At 43.6% G+C, this 24,416-nt stretch overlaps 1 protein-coding gene across 5 annotated transcripts in view; it reads right to left on the bottom strand.

The window, feature by feature from the left end:
- CDC20B (cell division cycle 20B) overlaps window positions 1-24,416 on the bottom strand; it is a 54,880-nt gene that overhangs the window by 13,444 nt on the left and 17,020 nt on the right. For all 5 annotated transcript variants that reach the window (XM_084629135.1, XM_084629133.1, XM_084629134.1 and 2 more), the window contains exons 3-7: window positions 14,632-14,857; window positions 12,795-12,922; window positions 8,965-9,064; window positions 2,855-2,974; window positions 862-1,058 (exon numbers count right to left, since the gene is read on the bottom strand). In XM_084629135.1, coding sequence (XP_084485261.1) covers window positions 862-1,058; window positions 2,855-2,974; window positions 8,965-9,064; window positions 12,795-12,922; window positions 14,632-14,857 — 771 coding nt within the window. The remainder of the gene's footprint in view (window positions 1-861; window positions 1,059-2,854; window positions 2,975-8,964; window positions 9,065-12,794; window positions 12,923-14,631; window positions 14,858-24,416) is intronic.

Genomic DNA, 24,416 nt, shown 5'->3' on the forward strand with positions numbered 1-24,416 from the left:
TTTTTTACTGCCACGCCTCTTCCACCATTCAGTTTTAATTTGACATGATGCTGATGGTCAAGAGCTCAATCCTGAAAACCATTCTTCACACAAAGACTTCAGTTTTGGGCTCTCCGGCCAACACTTCCACACTTGGGTTCCTAAATCACTACTCCCAAAGTAGTGCAGCTACTCACCACCTCTGAAAATTCAGCCATTAATTTAGGTGTCGATATCTAGAAATCCACACTTGAAAATGTTGTCTAATGTGCTCTTTCAATTACTGATTTTCAAGCCCGTAGGGCTGGCTCTCCTGGCTTATCCCTTTCATCTGACAGTGTCAGCCAGGTGTTCCCCAAGATCTCTGGATAACTGGGGTGTACTGTATCAGGAGTTCTATACATATAGGGACAGCAGAATATTGAGGGCAAGATCTGCTCTGTGGATCCGATAGGAGAATTTTGCCCGGGGTTCTAATTGCAAATGTCATCAAAGCAGACATCACAGGGCAATCTATTAGAAAGTCATGGTAAAAAAAGTATGCACCCTGGAGAAAATAATTGTGTGGAGAGGTTCCAACTCATGGCTGCAAAATCTCTAGAGGCCCTTGGGTGACTGAATCATTTACCCAGCTACAAGTTCTTACGTGGCTCTCGGAGCTCCATTACCTTTAGGTAATGGTGGGTAATACCAAGGCATTTAGTGAGGTGCAGCACTGCTTAAGGAGATGCTATAAATCTCTCTCCAACAGAGATTTTCTGAATTTTATATGGTTCACTACTCATAACTTTTTATTAATAAAAAGAATCTATGTGATGTGAATTGTCTTGTGGCCACTTTATCTAAACAGAAAAAAGGATCTAAAAGTAAGGTATCCAGTACTTGCACTTCTCCATCACTGGTGCCAACTGCAAGGCAAGTTCCTTCTTTTATCCAGGCTACAGAAGAAATATATTTTAAACTGGAGTTTAAATTAACTCTTTCAGTGCTTCGGTGGGTTTCCCCATTCCAAATGTGGGCAGCAGATCCTAGAGCAATGGCAATGAGATTTTCCTGGTTCCAGTCCAGGATGTTTAGATCTAGAAGAAAATTAGTTAAAATTACTAATAAGCCTGTAAGGGGATAGTTTTTAATTATGCAGGTTATTATTCAATTGGGACACTAAAGAGAAAGAACCAAATGAATCAAGTTACTCTACTAGTGCCAGGATCCTTCCCATGTCCACCTTTGTGAATGAGTACAAGATGTTATTTTCCCAGATTCATAGTTAGTACACCAAACATGATTCCACTTAAGCCTTTGCTTGCAGGCTATTATTAAATATATATATATTACAGTAGTATCCAAAGGCCCCACTGTGCTGGGCACTGTACAATCACAGAAAGAAAAAATCCCTACCTGAAAGGATTATAATCCTTCCCTTATTTTGTAGGCATCAGGGCTAATCCTGAAGTTTACCCTGCACACACTATAAAAACAAGAATCAGACAAAGAGCTGCATCCTCAGCTCCAGAGTTCGGGTCAGGAGTGGGCAGGCAAAGATGGCGCCAGGCAATATTTCCACATCTTGTGATACCGTGATGGTCAGGAGCTGCTTTAACTTTCATTGACTGGTACACTGGTAAGTCAGATCTCTACATACCTTGGCCAGACCCTCAAAACATTACCTATACCAGGAAGGACTAATGTAGCATTGGCTACACTCTAGGTCTGATGTTATACTCTACAGCAGGTTACACCGGCCAAGGATTCCCTCCACTTACTGGGGAATTCTCATCTGCCTGTTTAGCACAACTCTAAGGTCATTTTGCATTGCTCCAGCAGCATGGAGTGACCTTACTGTAGGGCGGGATCTTGCTTAATATTTTCATAACAAAGCTGTTACCCTTTAGAATTATTAAATCTGTCATTCCTTTACTTTGCCTGTAAACCAAATTGCTGCCATCAAAAATGAATATAAACCAACACTAATAAGGAATCATTTGCAGGAACAGAGCTGTGCTGATGCTGCACTCTCAGAGAGCAGACAGCTTGAGTGAAATAAGTGTAAATAACCAGGGTAGAATCCCAAACTCAATTTATGCATCAGCAAAATTGTGCACATTCACAGATACAAGTGAACTTGTCAAATACACATATGCAAATGTTTTCATGTTAATCCACAAAAAAATGCAGCGACAAGATAGTTTGCAAGTGGAAGCTCTAACACTTGCGTGTTCATGATTGTTAGAATTTTTAAAGTGATTGCCCAGGTATTTGCAGGTGGAGAGTGCAAGCAAATTTACATTCCTGTGTAATTTTGCATGTGCACTACTAAAGATCAGCTAAAGGCCTGGGAGAAAAATTGCCCCAAAATGTATATATCATATAAACAGCAAACTACCTCCGTTAAATCTCAGAATACAACCAGATTTCAAGTTTTGCCCAATAGAGGGACTGGCCCATAGGTAAACTGCTATGAGCCCAAGAATAACACCTATTCTGCACTTGACTTTATTAAGTGGGGATGATAGTACTTATCCCCTTTGTAAATACTTTGAGATTTACAGATGAAAAGCAGTATATAAGAACTAGGTATTATTATAATTACTACAACTACAGAGGTATTACCCATGGAGACTATAATTCCCAGCATGCAGTCTGCTCCATTTTCATCCAAGCAGCCTGAAAATACATATTAGGACCTATAGTTTTCACAGGCTGCACTCCTGTAAGAAAAATGAGATTACCCATAGGCCTCACTGTAGAACTCCATGGACCACATCTGGTGTAAGGGCCACACTTCAGCTACCCATCTTAAGACATAAAATACAAAAGTTCCCACTCTCCTACAAAATTCAACCACCCAAGTAATGAAAGAGAATAAAAAACTTACAGTAATCATTGCGTAAGCCAGTAATATGAAGCCTGACCTCTGGGACAAATGGTATGAAAGATTCGGTATTAGTGGAAACTCTGTGAGCAGTAAATTCATTATTCACTCCATTCTGGCAGCCTGCGTTTAAAGATTCAAAGTATGTGATTCACTCATTAAAATTGCCACTAGTTTTCCTCAGACAATAGTTGTTTTATTCATGGTTCCTATGAGGCCAGAGAAAACCCAGGCATAAATTGCAGCACCCTGAGGGTGCTCTAATTTACAGTGGGGGCTGGCCACACACCCAGCCAGGGCCAAAATATTAGATGTAAATATTAAGTGTAGATTAAAGCCTCCACCCTGTTCATCCCCTCATGAAGTGTACCTGAGCCAGAATAAAGCATCCTGTTATATTCCATTTCAATTATATCAAAGGCCAGCGTGAAACAAATTTAGTAGGGCTGTCAAGCAATTAAAAAAATTAACCGCAATTAATCACGCGATTAAACAATAATACAATACCATTTATTTAAATATTTTGGATGTTTTCTACATTTTCAAATATATTGATTTTAATTACAAAACAGAATACAAAGTGTGCAGTGCTCAATTTATATTTATTTTTTATTACAAGTATTTGCACTGTAAAAAAACAAAAGAAATAGTATTTTTCAATTCACCTAATACAAGTACTGTAGTGCAATCTCTACCATGAAAGTTGAACTTACAAATGTAGAATTGGGAACAAAAAAAATAACTGCATTCAAAAATAAAAAAACGTAAAACTTTAGAGCCCACAAGTCCACTCAGTCCTACATCTTGTTCAGCCAATAGCTCAGACAAACAAGTTTGTTTACATTTGCAGGAGATAACGCTGCCCACTTCTTATGTACAATGTCACCTGAAAGTGAGAACAGGCAGTCCCATGGCACTGTTGTAGCCAGCACTGCAAGATATTTATGTACCAGATGCGCTAAAGATTCATAAGTCCATTCATGCTTCAACCACCATTCCAGGGGACATGCGTCCATGCCAATGACAGCTTCTGCTTGATAACAATCCAAAGCAGTGCGGACCAATGCATGTTCATTTTAATCCTCTGAGTCAGATGCCACCAGCAGAAGTTTGATTTTCTTTTTTGGTGGTTCACATTCTGTAGTTTCCACATCTGAGTATTGCTCTTTTAAGACTTCTGAAAGCATGCTCCGCACCCCATCCCACTCAGATTTTGGAAGGCACTTCAGATTCTTAAAGCTTGGATCAAGTGCTGTAGCTATCTTTAGAAATCTCACATTGATACCTTCTTTGTGTTTTGTCAAATCTGCAGTGAAAGTGTTCTTAAAATGAACAACATGTGCTGGGTCATCATCCGAGACTGCTATAACATGAAATATATGGCAGAATGTGGGTAAAACAGAGCAGGGGGACATACAATTCTCCCCCAAGGAGTTCAGTCAAAAATTGAATTAACGTATTATTTTTTTAAACAAGCGTCATCAGCATAGAAGCATGTCCTCTGGAATGGTGGCCAAAGCATGAAGGGGCATACGACTATCTAACATATCTGGCACATAGATACATTGCAATGCCAGCTACAGAAGTGCCATGCAAATGCCTGTTCTCCATTTCTGGTGACATTGTTAATAAAAAGAGGGCAACATTATCGCCTGTAAATGTAAACAAACTTGTTTGTCTCAGCCATTGGCTGAATGAGAAGTAGGACTGAGCGGACTTGTAGGTTCTGAAGTTTTACATTGTTTTGTTTTTGAGTGCAGATATGTAACAAAAAAATCTACATTTGTCAATTGCTCTTTCACGACAAAGAGATTGCACTACAGTACTTGTATGAGGTGAATTGAAAACTATTTCTTTTATCATTTTTACAGTGCAAATATTTGTAATAAAAAACAATATATACTTCAATTTCAATTACAACACAGAATACAATATATATGAAAATGTACAAAAATATCCAAAATATTAAATAAATTTCAATTGGTATTCTATTGTTTAACAGTGCAATTAAAATTGCGATTAATCGCGATTAATTTTTTAAATTGTGAATAATTTTTTTTAGTTAATCGCATGAGTTAACTGCAATTAATCGACAGCCCTAAAATTTAGCCTTGCCTTTTTCTCCTGCTTTAGTTCTCTGTTAAAAGGTCTTTAACTTTCAAAGGCTTCTTAGATGCTCAGTCACCTCAAAATCCCCAAATGAAGTGGTTAATTCATTCTCTAAATATTTGCTGCTATTTGGTTTTAAGTTCCCATCAAAAGAGTCCCCCCAATACAAAACCACAGGAAAAGACTTTTCACATCAGGCCTGCCTTTGATGTCTTTGATCACTCCATTTTAGGTATGTGATGAGGAAGAAGTGAGAAACAGAAAAAAAACAGCAGAAAAACACAAGTATGAGCAAGCAGAACCGTCAGCCTTGTGGTCACTGTCTGCGTTTTGATGCAAAGACCCCACGTCCTGTAGAAAAGAGCTATGTAATTAGCAACAAGATTTTATTTTCTTGTTACACTTCAGAAATTATCTTGCAGCAGCATGATGGGCATTCGCATCTGTGCACCTTCCTTGTGCCATTTTGAAACCCCCCTTTACAAGGAATATTTTTGTCAAATTCTTTAGATAAAGATATTCAGAATGAATAAGGAATGCTCCAGGCATTCTAAGGAAATTGATTTACAAGGATAATTAATGTTCAGCTTTCAAATCAGCAAATGTTGAAGTTTGTCAAGAACAAATCTGTATTATCACATGGCTCTGCAATCTATCACAAAGCTATAACCTCAGTTCATATATACATACACACACCCCCAAACACCATCTGTGAAAGTCATATCTGTCATAAATTGCAGAGCCATATGATAAATGTATTTAACACTCACCTTGGATTACCTAGATTCATAGATGTGAAGGTCAAAAGGGGCCATTAGGATAATCTAATCTGACCTCCTGCATAGTGCAGGCCACAGAACTCACCCAGTGATTGCTGCATCAAGCCCATAACTTTTGGTTGAGCTAGAGCAGATTTTCTAGAAAGTCATCCAGCCTTGTTTTAAAAGTAATGGAGAACCCACACATCCCTAGGTAAATTGTTCCAATGGCTAAATACCTTCACTGCTAAAAATTCTTTTCACCCTACTTTTTTGTACTTCTCTCAACTTGGACAGGGAAAACAGGGTAAATGGTTCATTTTTTCTTTTTAGCTGGTTTCACTTTCTAGCTCTCATGCATTAATTCAGTGTTTTGTGTAAATTCTTCAGTGTAGGGGCCATGTCTCTACTTGTTCTGTGCAGAATTTAGCATATTTGGAGGGTTTGCAACCCAAACATTTCCTTGTTTTTTTCAGTCGCTTCAGGGCAAGATTTAAATCCAAACTGCCAGTTTTCCTTCCATGTTTATAGAGAGATTTCATAAAATCTTTTAATACATTTCATGAAAAATTCCACAAAGCTGATTGTCAGGCTCAAATCGCTTGACTCTAAGCCATTTTCACTGTATTTGTGTTTCTGAAAACCCTTTAATATTTCCACTGGAATCTGTAAGTGAAGTGTGATTGTGGGAAATGCAGGGTTTAGAGCCATACTTGAGGATTCATCTTAAAGACTTTTCTTTGTTTTCTTAAACTTACATATGAAGTTAAGACTAAGCCAGTGTTCCTGCAAGGAGCTCTGTACAGAATGCCAGTGGGGCCCATCTGGGCAGAGCTCATTGCAGGATTAGGTTGTAAATTTCCCCAGTTTAGATGCAGCGTATGTGGGTTTCGAGAATTAAGAGCCCTAGACTTTTAACAGATAATTTCCTAATCAATGTGTCTGTGATGAGAGCTTAAGGCTCCTTCGGACGAATCTGCTTTTTCATAAACAACTCTGTTCATGATGCCCTGCTCTATCTCATATTCCTCTCCCCAGGATTTATCCTAGCATTCCAACATCACAGAGCAGGTTCAAACATATGCCATTAAAATAAAAAATCAAACTGCCAGACAAACATTTTCTCCTCTCTCAAATATGGGATTTGCTCCCAGAAAGTGACACTTGTCTTAGACTGAAGGTGAGCAAGAGTCATCCCTGGGCCAGTGACAACTTGTTCAATGCATAAACATGTTGGGACTTTGAAGTCTGATATCCTGTACTCCTGCAAAAGTCACTGGATAAGGGAAATTCCCTCATGCCTAGGGGGACACACAGCACTCACTGCTAACCCTAGACGGGCCCAAAATAACTGACGATAAAGGTGTGACATATGGGTACAGAAAAGTTATTTTAGGTTATTTTTAGGGACCTGTCTGACTCTCTCTCAGCCCACTACAGTTGAACTAGTGACAATTAAGACATCTGGTTTTACAGAGGGAGGAATATAATAAGACAGTCACAATAAAAATTGAAAAGCTCTTTAAAGCATTCCTAAAACAGTTCTTCTGTAGCATATACAGACTATGGTATGGCACAGTTGATTATAAAGGATGGGATGATCAGCATAACGCACTTGTGGTTTCTCTTCTCATGATTAATGTACCCACCCGAAGTGCATTGTGATAAAACCACAGCATTCTAATATATTCCATGTGTGAGTTTTTTACGTCATTGAGCTGCCTGAACCTCATTGCACCCCTTTGTGTTATTTTACAGATGTATTAACAGATTAACATTGACTTGCAGTGAGACTTAGGCTCCTAAATCATTTTTAAAATGGGATTTAAGCCATCTCAATCACTTAGGCCCAGTAGGAGTTATGTGCCTAATCTAGGGGGATTAGCATCTGGGTTTTAGGCTTTGCAAAACTGAGCAGAGCAATTCCTAAATACCTTTAAAAATCTGAGCCCAAGTGCCCATGCCACTTCTGGAAATGGGATTTAGACACCTTTGAAAATTTTACCCTAAGTTACTTACTCAAGATGACATAGCAAGTGTGTAACAGGAATAAAACCTGGCATTCCTGACACTTAGTCCGCTGTTCCATCCACTAGGTAACACTGTTATTAACCACCCAGGGCCTGATTTGTTCTCACACCATTGACTTCATTGGAGTTACTCCTTATTTACACCGGAGTAACTGAGACCAAAACCAGATTCTCAGGGGCAGATTCTCAGAGGCACACATGGTTGCTAAGTGCCTACCTCACATTGACTTTCCATGGGAACTGGGCACCTAGCTACCATTTATGCTTTTAAAAATCTCTCCCCAGTCACCATTGGGCTTAATGCCTAAAGATTTTGGCTACAGACAAACAAGATAAGAAAACTCAGGGTAGCACCTGAGAAGGATGAGCCTCTGACTCTCCTACCTCCCTCTACAATTTGATCCAGCAAGCTAAATATTCACATGCAGCTGCCTAAATTGTGGATTCAAAACTATACACACGTCCGTTAGGAGCTCACATGCCTATATTTTTGCAGGCACATCAGGTTATTGCAGACATAAGTAGCCATTTCTGTGGGCAATTACTAAAGTTCCATAATGACATGTAAAACTGTAGAGGACCAAGGCTTCTTGTCCTTTTCCTGCAGTCACAACATATTTGATCACGTTTGAAAATTTCTCTCAGACAGTCAGAATACCAAGGAGGATTACCAAAATCTGGGGCCAAGCAATTGCCCACTGCTGTCTACCTAAATGTCTCCATCCCACATATTTAAGCTTCCATATTGAGGGTCCCTGAAAAAAAAATCAGATATTTGAGCCTCTCACTAATTAAAATTAGTGAAGCAGAAACCACAGAGAGGAGGAAATCTTTCTATCCAGCTAGTCTAAAAGAACTCTTGAGAGATATTTCTGTTGCTTTGACTCATAATTAAGGCCAGTAGCTATGGAGCATTCAGCTGATCAGCATGGCTATTAGTATCTGTGCAGTCTGGTACTAAGGGCCAAATCTAAAGCCCATTGAAGTCAATGGAAAGACTCCCGTTGATTACAAGGGTTTGGATCAGGACCTAACTGCTGAGAATTTGAGATGCGTAGAAATAACTAGACCATCAAAACAAATTAACATTTTTCATAAACAGTAGATAAACAAGACTCATATGATAATCAAAGAATCCTCTTGGTGCCCAAGTAACATCTTATATTGTCCTTATTGCCAAGATATACTAATAGCATTCACTGTCCCAGTAGCATACCTTTCCAAATACACTCAGTGTTTCCACAGATCTTTATACTGTCATTTTCTGGGATGTCAAATCCACCCTCTTGGAGCATTAACAGCTGAGTAAGACATTTCTACAAATATATTCAAATGAAAACATTATTGAGGAGGAATTTTGAAGTATTTATGCATGACATCATTATGTGCACATCCATAGCCCCTTCCATCTAAGGCAGAAGTTCTCAATCTTTTTCTTTCTGAGCACCCTCCCCCCAACATGCTATAAAAACTCCACAACCCACCTGTGCCACAATAACTGATTTTCTGCATATAAAAGCCAGTGCTGGCATTAGGGGGTAGCAAGCAGGGCAATTGCCTGGGCCCAATGCTACAGGGGTACCCCATGAAGCTACATTGCTCAGGCTTCAGCTTCAGCCCTGGGTGGCGGGTCTCAGGAATCTGGGTTTCAGCCCCACATGGTGGGGCTTTGGCTTTCTGCCCTGGACCCCAGCGAGTCTAATACTGGCCCTACTTGGAGGCCTCCCTGAAACCTGCTTGAGGCCCTGGACCCGTGGCTCAGAACCACTGATCTAAGGGACTCAACACACTTTACAAACACTCACGAATTAACCGTTACAATATCCCTGTATTATCATTCCCATTTTACAGATGAGGGAACTGAGGTTCAAAGAGGTTGAGTGATTTGGCTCCTGTCAGGCACTGAGTCTGTACCAAAGCGATGCGTAGAATATCAGTCTCTAATCTCCAAACCATGTGCCTTAATCTCAACACCATCCTCCCTCCGTAGAACATCTACTTGCCACCCAAAAGTTCAGATGCTTATCCAAACCTTGTCAAAAACTATCTGAATCTCCTGGTGCTGAAAATCAGGCGGCTAATCTCATGGAAATAGGGTCTTTAATGAGATTTCTGATGCTCCCTGCATTGGGTCTCAGATATAACCAGAAAATGCTAAGCATGTGATAATGGAAAGTAAGTGTGGGGGGAAGGAAACTGTTACTGGAACTTTTTCAGTCTTCAGAAAAGACCTGTTTAAGATTATGGTCAAGATTTGGGCAAAGGCTCAGGCCAGTTCTTATTTGATCCTAACCTCTTCACCTATCCCTGACACCACATTTCTTCTTAATGATGGTAACAAGAGGCCAAAATGTTTATTCATATTGCATTGAATAGTATTATGACAGTTTCTCTGTGGGTTTGTTATGAGGTCAAAGAAATGTTAGTTTGGTCTGTAATATTTTTTTCAGACGGGTGGAAATATAGTTGATGCGTTCACCCACCGCTGAAGATTAACAGCATGTTAGTTAAAAAATGTTTATGAAATCCAATCTCTCCAAATGGGCAAAATGCTGCTCTTCTTCTAAATCCTACTTTAATAATTACAAGAAATGTCTCACAGACACATCACTGGAAAAGTAATATTTCTTCTTTGCATGTCCCAGAGCTGTTCTGAACCATGACCTCTTTGAGAGGCATTTTATTAATGATTTATACAGACAATTTGGCAAAAAGATAATCAGATTACTTGGATTTGAATGTCTCGGAAACTAGTGCAGACATTTATATGGAAAACATACTATATACATGGGGAAATAATCTTCTGGACCACAAAAGGACCACACATTCACTGGAATGTCCAAGAGACTTTTATTCTTGATTTGCACTACCCCCTTCCACTATCAGGCAGAATGAGCACTATTTATCATCTTAAATGATCATTCATTACTAGGGCTCCGTGTCTGTCACGGAGGTCATGGAAGTCACAGATTTCATGACTTCCTGCGACCTCTGTGACTTCCGCAGCATCCAGTGTGACTGACCCCAGGACCAGCTGCTCAGGTGGCCTCCAGGGAAGCCACGCCAGCCACTGCTGGAGCGGGTCTAGGGGACAGACACTCCACCCACTGACTATATCTTAGCCTTATTCATTACTATACCTGTAGAAAATTATTAGAGCATCCTCCCATATATTTCTAGTCAGCGCTGATCACTGTTTTCTGTTCTTCTTTCAGTATTATAGAAAAGACACCCACACTAACTCTCCTTTGCCGTGACACTTACTAAAAACTTGACAATAGTTTGGCTGCTCGTGTGCTTAGACCAGAGCCTATCATTTATGTTTAAATAATGTTAATGATGTGACACAAACCAATAGAAGCAAAGACATTCAGAGTTAACAACTATGCTCCATCCTTAAAGTGTGGGTATGGTCACAAAAAAGATTATGTGAAAATGGCACATCAGTATTCTTTATTATTATTCATATGTATTATTTATTAAGGTGGACACAACCCTGGAGCACTTTCTGGTAGCCTGGTGCCAAACTGTGGGTATGTATCTGCCTCAGTTTTCCTTAACGGACTTTAGTGAGTTCAACAAGGCTTTTACATAATGAACAGTGCCCCTTCAGGGCTCTAATTCATTTAACCAAAGGTCAAACAGACACACAAGCAAGTCTTCACTGCAAACATCCTAGCCAGTGGGCCAAGTTCGTCTTAATCTACCTGTGCCCACCTGGGTCCATCAACCTCCTCGGTCAAATCTCCTCACCAGTTTGGTCCTCTTGACCCAGGACCCACTCTGGAGTCAGGCCTCTTGCCATGACCTGGGGGAAGGGTTCCTTCTCTGGGCTCAGGGTCAACCTAACGATCAAGCTACTGCAACTCTTTTCCAGAACAGAGTATAGTTCCTCTGCAGTCTGGACCTCCTGCTGCTGTTCTTGCTCCAGGACAAGATCTTCCTAGAGCTTGATGTTTATAGTGCTCCCCTTTCTGAATGTCTTCCTCCTAGGAGCAACTTCCGTAGGTCTCAGGTTACCATCCCCAGGTTTCCCCAGGATTGTTCCTTTTTTTTTGAGGTAGATGTCCTGGGAAATCTGTAAGGATGCTCAGTACACACTGTGAGCTGTCCAGTTTTATGGTCTGTTTTTTGTTCCTTAGAGGCGGCAACCCTAATTAGGTCTCCTTTCCTGGTGAACTCTCTAACCAGCTCCCCTGAGAAGTCCCTTTTCTCAGGAGCTTCTTGTATTCCAGGACCTCCTAACTGGTTAAGGAACACCTGGGTCTAATTAGGGTCATGAGGGCTCAATTAACTGTCACCCTAGGCAATTAATTACTCACTGGTGGATCTGCATTGACTCATTCTCCTTAGCAGATCCTGTCACAGGTAGGCTGGGTTCCTGACCCCTTCAGAGGGCCAGTTACCCTGTGACAATATTGACATGTGAACGGTGCTGTACAAGCCAAAGCCAGAGGCAGTTGCTCCAGCCCCTAGCTATATAACCTTGACTCTTTAGCTCATGCTTTTAGCTCTGGAGATCCCCGGTTCAAACCCCAATGTATCAGTAAAGATGGCAGCCATCACACTGTCACTGACCCAAACAGCTTACAGACTGAGCAAATGAACAACATAAGATTGTACTGAGAGTCCAAGCAGATAGAATTAAGATAGAAGAGAGGGAGAAAGTATAGTTTGTGTTTCATGATGTAGTGATAATTTTTACTGACATGGATCAGCGCCATGTTCTTCATGGGAGAAGTGAGTTTTCAATAAAACTTTAAATGAAGATATTACCCCACTATCCTTATCTCTCTATAGTCTGGAGAAGCAGAGACACATGAATGTAAGTTAACCACAAGTGACAGAGCAATTTTTAATTACACTTATCTAGATGGCTGCTCTGGAGCCTGCTGTTCTTGTCACTGTTTGACATGTTAAAAAGGTAGAAAATAAGCAGGAGATTCTGGGAAGAGGACAAGGTAACAAAATATGCTAACAATGCAAATATCAGAAAAGGGTTTAATATAAATCCTGTCAACACATATGCAATGTTACATTACTTACCTGCTTCTTTGCAATTTCAGCTCTCCTTTTATTTCTTCCTTGTAAGTAAGTTGTCTCATGACACTTAGCTGTGGCATTAGTAATGACATAAGGTTCGTTGGTAGAATTTTTGATAGGCACCTGAAAACCTTGCAAAAAAGGTTTTAATGGATACATTTCCTTTAAAAAATAAGAGTACGTTTGCCCAATGCTTGTATTGTTCCTTTCCATTATAAAGCAGATTCTTTGGTAACACTAATCCTGAGGGTTGGCCTGATGCTTTGTTAGTAGAACAATGCACTATCACCAACAGAATCCAAATTTTATGTTGATAGCTTGATTCCAGGCTTCATGGCTGGTAGGAGCAGGGCTCTGCACTCAGCCCCAGAGAAAATGTCTCCTAGGAATGTTGGCAAGGATTCCCTGGCTACACACAACTTCACCACTGCCATCAGAAATGGAACGCAGGGATTTCTGCATCATACAGACAAGCTCCTACCATTAAAGCTAAAGAAGGGAGAACTCCTTTTGTTTAAGGGCTTATACCTTCTTTGTGAGCCAGAGACTAGAGTTAGGATCACACTCTTGAGCAACTGTCACATTCCATTCAATAGAGGAAAGTGGCACACATTGCAAGTGTCCCTAACAGTCTTTGGCTGGTAGGAACAGGGTGACAACCCACTCTCTATTTTTAGGAGCAACCTTTATTAGGTGTCTAATGATTTGGATCCTGAATCAGGTAAATATGGATCTCACTTTGTCCCATAACTCAGCCAACTGTGTGCATGCAATGAGTGAATGACTTCCCCATCTGTCCTCGATATTGCTACATATGGGAATCAAATCTCAGGCACCCCAGAAGAAGCAAGGAAACCATGTACCCTTTTCATGGTTGTTCTTTCAATGAGCCAGCACTGAGCTCAGCTGACCCACACAGCCTCAGGTTCTCAGTTAAAGCTACCATAGGTCTGGCCAGTTTACTGCCTGCTCCCTCATAACTCCTCTCTGCCAACACACACAAGGACAGACACAAGCCTGGGTCTCCTCCCAAGTCCCTCTACACACCACACAACCTCTGGGCTGCCAGAGCTGGTCCAAGCCAGGCCAGGAAATGATCACCTCCCTCACCAAGAAACCAGCTTACAGACTGAGCATCAGCATTCCAGGCAATCTCAGCTGGTGTAAAACCATTGAAGGTATTGTTACAAACCAGTGCATCTTAGAGCACTCAGCCCCCATCTACCCACAGGACCAGGGGCCCAAAGTGGTCCTACACTGAAAGCAACTTGTCTGGACACAAGGATCTGGCTCTTTTTTTCCCTTTGCCTTCCCTGATGTCACCTGTCCCTGCATTACTAGCATGTCATGCCCTATCTATGCTAGGTTGTACATTCCACAGGAAGGGGTCATGGGCCTAATTCTCCTTTTACACCAGTTTAAGAGCAGTATAATTCCACTAAGATGAATTAGACCCTGTGCTTTTATTCTCCCTCTAAAGCTCCTGCACACTTATGCTGCTATGTACAAATGATAATACTCTGCATTTTGCAGTGATGCTGGGAGTACCTTTCCCAGACCTGAACAAGAGCTCTGTGTGGCTTGAAAGCTTGTCTCTCTCTCCAACAGAAGTTGGTCCAATAGAAGATATTACCTTGCTCACCTTGTCTCTCTAATAATAATACTTATCCACTAGGAACTGGACTGACATCAACACATATATCTCAGGTGGGACACTGAACCCACCACTTTTGGTCACTACCAGCTTTGGCCGGATGCAGATTAACTGGGAACTTTAGAGGTCCTTGTGAATCTCCAGAGTGATCCGGTCCCCATGCTGTTTTTCTACCTGCAGACTGACCTGGGATTGTTGAGATCTTTGCAGGAGTCCTTACTAGCTCAGATCCATCAGCTGGAAAGAGATTAAGAGGCTGACACTCTGTGAAAGTTTGCTCAAGGTGATTTCTTGCATGTGTCTGCTGCCATCTTGTGATGATAGGGCTACTAGCAACAGGGACTCTGGACGTCAGTTTCTTCACAATGCAACTTTTAAATCTTGAATAGGTGGGCTTTTCTGAATCAGGTATCTATTTAAAAGAGTAGAGAATTTAGCTGTAATAATTATGTGATAGGAAGGTTAATGGTTATTAAACCCATGGATTGTCAAACAATCCAAATGACTTAATATAGTGTTGGCACTTATATCATTTTATATATCTGTAGAAAAGCCTTTTCACTGTTAATGCATATGGGCAATCCTGCCTCCCAGCATGTGGCCCATGTAATTGCAGGCTGTGCAGGGGATCTCTCTGGGAGCTGCCTGGAAGGAATTTTTCTTCCCATGACCTGCAGATCTGCAGAGTAGCAGCGCAGCTGTTCTGGGAACACAACTGCAGCCTCTGCAGTGCCTGTGTCTCTGCTCTATGAAGAGAAATGGCTAGTGGATCCAGGTGGTCACAAATCCAAGTGTACTGTCCCTGCTCCTCCCTCAACCCCTCTCAAACTCCCATGGCTATTGGCATGTGGGTGCACATCAGTGCCACTGCTAACAAGGTCCTTCAAATCCACATTAAAGGAGCAAGATTTTCCCCAAAGGACAATACAGCATCACTGGATATAATTCCAAAGCCATCAGAATATAAAGCATACTACTGACATCCAGATCAGGAGAAATACATTGGGTGTGCAATGCTAAGAGAGACCAAAGAGGTAAGTGTGACGATGTGACGCAGCAGGGAGGGGGGAGTGTTGACCTGGGAATGTGCCCTGGGGATGGGAGACCTGAGAGCCTGTAACCTGAGCCAGGAAGGGAAGGGGGAGGTAACACCTCTGCCCAGGAATGTGAAGACAGGCTGCAGGAGAGAGCCTGCTGGGGGGGTTTAGTTTTCAGTTTGGGCCTGGGTGGAAGAACACAGGGAACCCCAGGGCTGGGGTCTAAGCTCCCTGCTCCCCCAGAAGGACTTGACTGAGGGGTCCTGGGTGTACCCACAAGCTCTGTTTTGGACTGTGTTCCTGTTGTCCAATAAACCTTCTGTTTTACTGGCTGGCTGAGAGTCTCAGTGAATCCCTGGAAGAGGGGTGCAGGGCCTGGACTCCCCCACACTCTGTGACTGTAAGTACAACTAATAAAGCAATAATGGGTCATTTCAACTTCTCGCATATAAACTGGTCACTTCAGGACACAATTTCTTAACACCTTAAATGAAACGTTCATGGATCTGTGACACTGGCAAACTAGATGCCAGCTTATGCCAAGGTCCCCATGCTTCACTTGGATGCTGACAAATACATAGCTGGAATTAGTCAGCCTCACCTGTATATATTACTGTTGTTAAAATACGTATTAAGGTTGTAAAAATGTGCTTAGTGTTTAGACTTTATTGAATGCTTGTAAATTGCTGTATGGATTATAACCCATAGGTGGTGTGTGACTCTTGCATTTGGGGTGGTTGGGCACGAGTGCCAGAAGCTCGCTATAAGTGGGGGGGCCACTGGCACCTGGACTGTGGCCCAATCCCCTACCCACTCCACCCTGAGACCCTGCCCCAGCTTGGCCTCCACTCCTGAGGCCCTTCAGCCCTCTCCTCTCTGCCCCTCCTCTCCGAGCAGTGGGCAGGGGCCTCTTGGGGGAGGGGACGGAGAGAAGCAAGCAGGAGTCTGGGGGAGGGCTTCCGGTGAGAGAGCGGAGAGTAGCGAGTGGCAAGTGGGGAGGCCTCAGGGGTGGTGGCAGAGAAGCTCAAGCAGCGGACATGGGGGGCTTTGGGGAAAGAGGGAGACCAAGGGGAGGCCTTGGGAGGAAGAGGTATGGCACAGGGGTGTAATGGGGGAAGAGGTCAGGGGGGAGTGAGGCCTTGGGGCAGAGCACGGGCAGGTCCACAGTCCAGGTGCCAGTGTCTCCCACACACTTCTCAGGAGCTTCCGCCAGCGGTGCTCCAAAGGCACCGGCTGGCCTCCAAAGAGCGATGCGCCACATCCAGCATTTCTTGCCCCATGTGGGGAGGCTTAGCCTCTCCAAGCCTCTTATACCTGCCACCCATACTTATAACATCTGTATCCCATATTGTAAGTTAATATTTGAGCATTTACACTGTAAGCCTCTGACTGTGACTCTAAAGCTCCAAACCAGAGTGAGATGTTAATTAGTGGGAAATGCTGACCTAAAACAAAAGGTGTGATGTCCTGCCCAACAGAGAAGGCCCAGCAACATCAGACAAATTATTATGGAACATCAGAGGACAAAAGACTTTATTGGTTGCTCTCCCCGCTCATCAAGAGGATAAGTTCAAATGAATTCCTTCCATCAGCTGAAGTGGCAGCTCAGAGAAGAGGGAAAAGAAATAAAAATCCCTGTCTAGAAGAAACTGTATTTCTCTGTTGCTTGGACTCTTAAGGGCAAGATTTTCTAGGCATAAGCAAGAGATCCCCAGTGTTTAGCTGGGTTAGCCCTAAGGGACATATAAAGCTTGCTTATTATAGAAGCTACTACCTTTTGAAACTTATGACTGTAACTCATTTGCATGTGTGTATGTTTATCTGCTTTAATCTTGTGAATAACTCTCTTATTTTGTTTCCCTAGTTAATAAACCATTAGATAGATTATTATAGGATTGACAATAAGTATTGTCTTTGGTGTGAGATCTATGATGCAACTGACCTGGGATAAATGACTGGTCCTTTGGGACTGGGAGTAATTTGAATATTGTTGTGATTTTTGGTGAAAGGGACCATCTACCACAAAGCCAAGCTTACCTGGATGCAAGATAGAGAGTACCCAAGGAGATTGTCTGTGACATGTTAAGGGTCTTATACTGCTTGAGGAGTTTACATTTGATAATTGGCTTGTGAAATCAAAGTATGGAACTCACAACTAGCTTGGGGTTTGTGCCCTGCTTCTTAACAGGCTGCCCTGAAGTTGCTACTCATCCTATTGCAGGACAGTTTGACAGGATCAACTAGTTCTGGAGCACAGAAGAGGAGCAGCTACTCTCATCATAGTACTACATAGCACACAGGTGTTGGTTCACGTTATAACTATCATTGAACCACTAAGTAATAGCAACCACATTATAATTAAGTTCAATACCCTTGTGGGGAGGGATAGTACCAAAATCTAGCACTCAGATATTTAACTTTCAGCAGGGAGATTTTTAAAAGTAATTATGCTAGTTGCAAAGCACCTGAAATAAGGAAATTAAAATTCTTAAACTCTGCATGGAAGCTACAGAGTCAGAGAAGATATGTATAGCACTAAACACAAAAGAAAACAGTAAGCAAAAAGAAAAAAAGCATGATGAAATGGCAAGGTACGGAGCTTTTCCAAGTCAATCAAGCACCCTTCAAAAAATGGAAATCTAGCCCAAATAAAATCAATAGATACAGGCTGTGCCGCTGCAGCACTGTAAGTGAACACATACCCTTAGATTCTTATATAGCCCTGGTCTACACTAGGACTTTAGGTCAAATTTAGCAGCATTAAATCGATGTAAACCTGCACCCGTCCACACGATGAAGCCCTTTATTTCGACTTAAAGGGCTCTTAAAATCGATTTCCTTACTCCACCCCTGACAAGTGGATTAGCGCTTAAATCGGCCTTGCCGGCTCGAATTTGGGGTACTGTGGACACAATTCGACAGTATTGGCCTCCGGGAGCTATCCCAGAGTGCTCCATTGTGACCGCTCTGGACAGCACTCAACTCAGATGCACTGGCCAGGTAGACAGGAAAAGAACCGCGAACTTTTGAATCTCATTTCCTGTTTGGCCAGCGTGGCAAGCTGCAGGTGACCATGCAGAGCTCATCAGCACAGGTGACCATGATGGAGTCCCAGAATCGCAAAAGAGCTCCAGCATGGACCGAACGGGAGGTACGGGATCTGATCACTGTATGGGGAGAGGAATCCGTGCTATCAGAACTCCGTTCCAGTTTTCGAAATGCCAAAACATTTGTCAAAATCTCCCAGGGCATGAAGGACAGAGGCCATAACAGGGACCCGAAGCAGTGCCGCGTGAAACTGAAGGAGCTGAGGCAAGCCTACCAGAAAACCAGAGAGGCGAACGGCCGCTCCGGGTCAGAGCCCCAAACATGCCACTTCTATGATGAGCTGCATGCCATTTTAGAGGGTTCAGCCACCACTACCCCAGCCCTGTTGTTTGACTCCTTCAATGGAGATGGAGGCAATACGGAAGCAGGTTTTGGGGACGAAGAAGATGATGAGGAGGAGTAGGTTGTAGATAGATCACAGCAAGCAAGCGGAGAAACCAGTTTTCCCGACAGCCAGGAACTGTTTCTCACCCTGGACCTGGAGCCAGTACCCCCCGAACCCACCCAAGGCTGCCTCCTGGACCCAGCCGGCGGAGAAGGGACCTCCGGTGAGTGTACCTTTTAAAATACTATACATGGTTTAAAAACAAGCATGTGAAAGGATTACTTTGCCCTGGCATTCGCGGCTCTCCTGGATGTACTCCCAAAGCCTTTGCAAAAGGTTTCTGGGGAGGGCAGCCTTATTGCGTCCTTCATGGTAGGACACTTTACCACTCCAGGCCAGTAACACGTACTCGGGAATCATTGTACAACAAAGCATTGCAGTGTATGTTTGCTGGCGTTCAAACAACATCCGTTCTTTATCTCTCTGTGTTATCCTCAGGAGAGTGAGATATAATTCATGGTCACCTGGTTGAAATAGAGTGCTTTTCTTCAGGGGACACTCAGAGGAGCCCATTCCTGCTGGGCTGTTTGCCTGTGGCTAAACAGAAATGTTCCCTGCTGTTAGCCACAGGGAGGGGGGAGGGTTGAGGGGGTAGCCACCTGGTGGGGGGAGGCAAAATGCGACCTTGTAACGAAAGCACATGTGCTATGTATGTAATGTTAACAGCAAGGTTTACCATGAAAGAGTGTAGCCACTGTTTTGTAAAATGTGTCTTTTTAAATACTGCTGTCCCTTTGTTTTTCTCCACCAGCTGCATGTGTTTCAATGATCACAGGATCTTCTCCTTCCCAGAGGCTAGTGAAGCTTAGAAAGAAAAAAAAACGCACTCGAGATGAAATGTTCTCCGAGCTCATGCTGTCCTCCCACACTGACAGAGCACAGACGAATGCGTGGAGGCAAATAATGTCAGAGTGCAGGAAAGTACAAAATGACCGGGAGGAGAGGTGGTGGGCTGAAGAGAGTAAGTGGCGGGCTGAAAAGAGTAAGTGGCGGGTTGAAGACAGGGCTGAAGCTCAAATGTGGCGGCAGCGTGATGAGAGGAGGCAGGATTCAATGCTGAGGCTGCTGGAGGACCAAACCAGTATGCTCCAGTGTATGGTTGAGCTGCAGCAAAGGCAGCTGGAGCACAGACTGCCACTACAGCCCCTGTGTAACCAACCGCCCTCCTCCCCAAGTTCCATAGCCTCCACACCCAGATGCCCAAGAACGCGGTGGGGGGGCCACTGGCCAACCAGCCACTCTGCCACAGAGGATTGCCCAAAAAAAAGAAGGCTGGCATTCAATAAATTTTAAAGTTGTAAACTTTTAAAGTGCTGTGTGGCATTTTCCTTCCCTCCTCCACCACCCCTCCTGGGCTACCTTGGTAGTCATCCCCCTATTTGTGTGATGAATGAATAAAGAATGCATGAATGTGAAGCAACAATGACTTTATTGCCTCTGCAAGCGGTGATTGAAGGGAGGAGGGGAGGGTGGTTAGCTTACAGGGAAGTAGAGTGAACCAAGGGGCGGGGGGTTTCATCAAGGAGAAACAAACAGAACTTTCACACCGTAGCCTGGCCAGTCACGAAACTGGTTTTCAAAGCTTCTCTGATGCGTACCGCGCCCTCCTGTGCTCTTCTAACCGCCCTGGTGTCTGGCTGCGCGTAACCAGCAGCCAGGCGATTTGCCTCAACCTCCCACCCCACCATAAACGTCTCCCCCTTACTCTCACAGATATTGTGGAGCACACAGCAAGCAGTAATAACAGTGGGAATATTGGTTTCGCTGAGGTCTAAGCGAGTCAGTAAACTGCGCCAGCGCGCTTTTAAACGTCCAAATGCACATTCTACCACCATTCTGCACTTGCTCAGCCTGTAGTTGAACAGCTCCTGACTACTGTCCAGGCTGCCTGTGTACGGCTTCATGAGCCATGGCATTAAGGGGTAGGCTGGGTCCCCAAGGATACATATAGGCATTTCAACATCCCCAACAGTTATTTTCTGGTCTGGGAATAAAGTCCCTTCCTGCAGCTTTTGAAACAGACCAGAGTTCCTGAAGATGCGAGCGTCATGTACCTTTCCCGGCCATCCCACGTTGATGTTGGTGAAACGTCCCTTGTGATCCACCAGAGTTTGCAGTACTATTGAAAAGTACCCCTTGCGGTTTATGTACTTGGCGGCTTGGTGCTCCGGTGCCAAGATAGGGATATGAGTTCCGTCTATGGCCCCACCACACTTAGGGAATCCCATTGCAGCAAAGCCATCCACTATGACCTGCACATTTCCCAGGGTCACTACCCTTGATATCAGCAGATCTTTGATTGCGTGGGCTACTTGCATCACAGCAGCCCCCACAGTAGATTTGCCCACTCCAAATTGATTCCCAACTGACCGGTAGCTGTCTGGCGTTGCAAGCTTCCACAGGGCTATCGCCATTCGCTTCTCAACTGTGAGGGCTGCTCTCATCTTGGTATTCATGCGCCTCAGGGCAGGGGAAAGCAAGTCACAAAGTTCCATGAAAGTGTCCTTACGCATGCGAAAGTTTCGCAGCCACTGGGAATTGTCCCAGACCTGCAACACTATGCGGTCCCACCAGTCTGTGCTTGTTTCCCGAGCCCAGAATCGGCGTTCCACAGCATGAACCTGCCCCATTAGCACCATGATGCATGCATTGGCAGGGCCCATGCTTTCAGAGAAATCTGTGTCCATGTTCTGATCACTCACGTGACCGCGCTGACGTCGCCTCCTCGCCCGATATTGCTTTGCCAGGTTCTGGTGCTGCATATACTGCTGGATAATGCGTGTGGTGTTTAATGTGCTCCTAATTGCCAAAGTGAGCTGAGCAGCCTCCATGCTTGCCTTGGTATGGTGTCCGCACAGAAAAAAGGCGCGGAACAATTGTCTGCCGTTGCTCTGACGGAGGGATGGGCGACTGACGACACGGCTTACAGGGTTGGCTTCAGGGAGCTGAAATCAACAAAGGGGGTGGCTTTACATCAAGGAGTATTTCAGGCAGGACTTCACGGAGGGTTCCAATAAGAAATGGTGCACCTAAGTTATTGTTCTTATTGGAACAAGGAGGTTAGCCTGGCCTCTGATTGATACATGGCTAGATTTGCCTCGCTGCACCTTCTCTGTGAGTGACTGCAGTGTGACCTAGGGGAATGAGTCCCCTAGACAGGGGAGCGGGGGAAGCAAATGAGTACAAAACAAATCTGGTCTATTTCTTGTTTTGATCCACTCCATCTATCTTTTACATCTTTGGCTGGCAGCAGACGGTGCAGAAGGACTGCATGCCATCCACATCTCAAGGCTGCTCGGCAGAAGATGGTACAGTACGACTGCTAGCCATCCTCATCTCTTGCCTGCCTGGCAGAAGATGGAACAGTACGACGGCTAGCAATCCGTATCGCCTGCCTGCTCACCATAAGACGGTTCAATAGGACTGACTGCAGGACTAAAGAGAATGACCTGGTCAAGTCACTCCAAATTTAGTCCCTGCGCCCATGTCTGCCCAGGCACTCCCAGCCGACGTGGCCAGGAGCACCTCGGACACTACAAGAATGGCTACCAGTCGTACTGCACCGTCTGCTGCCAGAAGGCAATGGGTTGTTGCTACTGTGTAGCAATGCCGTACCGCGTCTGCCAGCACCCAGGAGACATACGGTGACAGTTAACTGAGCAGGCTCCATGCTTGCCGTGGTATGGCGTCTGCACAGGTAATTCAGGAAAAAAGGCGCGAAACGATTGTCTGCCCTTGCTTTCACGGAGGGAGGGAGGGAAAGGGGGCCTGACGATATGTACCCAGAACCACCCGCGACAATGTTTTAGCCCCATCAGGCATTGGGATCTCAACCCAGAATTCCAATGGGCAGAGGAGACTGTAGGAACTGTGGGATAGCTATCCACAGTGCAACGCTCCAGAAGTCGACTCTAGCCTCAGTACTGTGGAAGCACTCTGCCAAGTTAATGCACTTAATGCACTTAGAGCATTTTCTGTGGGGACACACACACTCGAATATATAAAACCGATTTCTAAAAAACCGACTTCTATAAATTCGACCTTATTCCGTAGTGTAGACATACCCCTAGTAGCTAAGCATCTCGCAATCATTAACATATTTAGCCTCACAATATCCTTGTAAGGTAGGCCAAAACTATTACCCCCATTTCACAGATGAAGAACTGAAGCCCAGACAAGCTAAGTGACTTGCCCAAGTTCACACAGGTGGTCTGTAATCGGACAGAGAATTTAACCTGAGTCACCCAAGTTCTGGACTAGCACCCGTAACCCCTAAATCATCTTTCCTCCAGAAAGTCTCGCACTGTATTAGAAGCAGGAAACTTTGAGAGACTCAGTAGCTGCACTCAGGCATGCAGCTATGCAAACAAGAATGGGGAAGCTGTGGGAAGACAATAGGGAAGAACAATATTTAAATGGGAGAACCTAGAACTCTTCCCCCAGACATTTTTGAAATTTCAGATACGATTTTCGGCATTTTAGAGAGCTTTAGAAAAATTTTTAGCAATAACAGTAACAAATGCAAGCCAAACCCCAGGAAGGCTAAACTCCTGCATAGATTTCCCAGACTAAAAAGACAAATTCAGACTTTTCTTAAGTCAATATTGTTTTTATATGTTTCCTTTTGATTGCATTTTTGTTTGTTTTCAATGATGCATTTGAACCCTTCTCCACACATGCTGCTGGAACACCCGATCCCAGCCAGCACTCCAAAGCTCCACTTACCACACACTAACAGGAGTCACACACACAAATACCTGATTTTACTTAATGTTTGCTCTCAATCTTCCTGTTAAACTAAGAAAGCCTAAGAAAGCTAAGTGAATGAGCAGCACAATGGCAGAAAGTCCGTGCTGACAAATGCAAAGTAGATTGTAACCTTTCATGAAAAGACCTCGGGTCATCTCGACAGCTTGATGTAAACACGTTCATTGTGTAGTGTTGGTCAAAAACAGCAAACAAAATGTGTAGCCATATAAATATGACAGAAAATACTGGAAACAGTATTATGCTATTATCTAAATCCAAGGTATGCCCTCATTTGGGATGAAATCCTTACATAATTCCCATTGGCTTCAATAGGGCCAGGATTTCACTCTTGAAACACAGCACTCCATTCTGATCACCCCTTCACAATATAGATGCATAATATTGAGCAGGTGATGTAGCAAGTTTTTTGTGTGACTCAGAGATAGACTGATGGAGAGGCAAGAAATGACCAAGAAAGAATAATTCTTGAATGGAATTTAAGGATTGGGAGCGGAGGGGAATAAGGGGAAATTGGAAGCTGGAATGAAGTGAAAGACAAATGATAGTTTACAGAAGGCTGAAAATGGGAGCGTGGAAAGACGAAAGAAACTCAGGATGTGACGTTGCACTCCATAGGATTCTATGAAAATATGCTAATGAGGGTGAATATGATGTAACTGGGGTATGCTTCA

This window comes from Lepidochelys olivacea, assembly GCF_965140295.1.
Source record: "Lepidochelys olivacea isolate rLepOli2 genome assembly, chromosome: 5".
In the NCBI taxonomy this organism is placed as follows: Eukaryota; Metazoa; Chordata; order Testudines; family Cheloniidae; genus Lepidochelys; species Lepidochelys olivacea.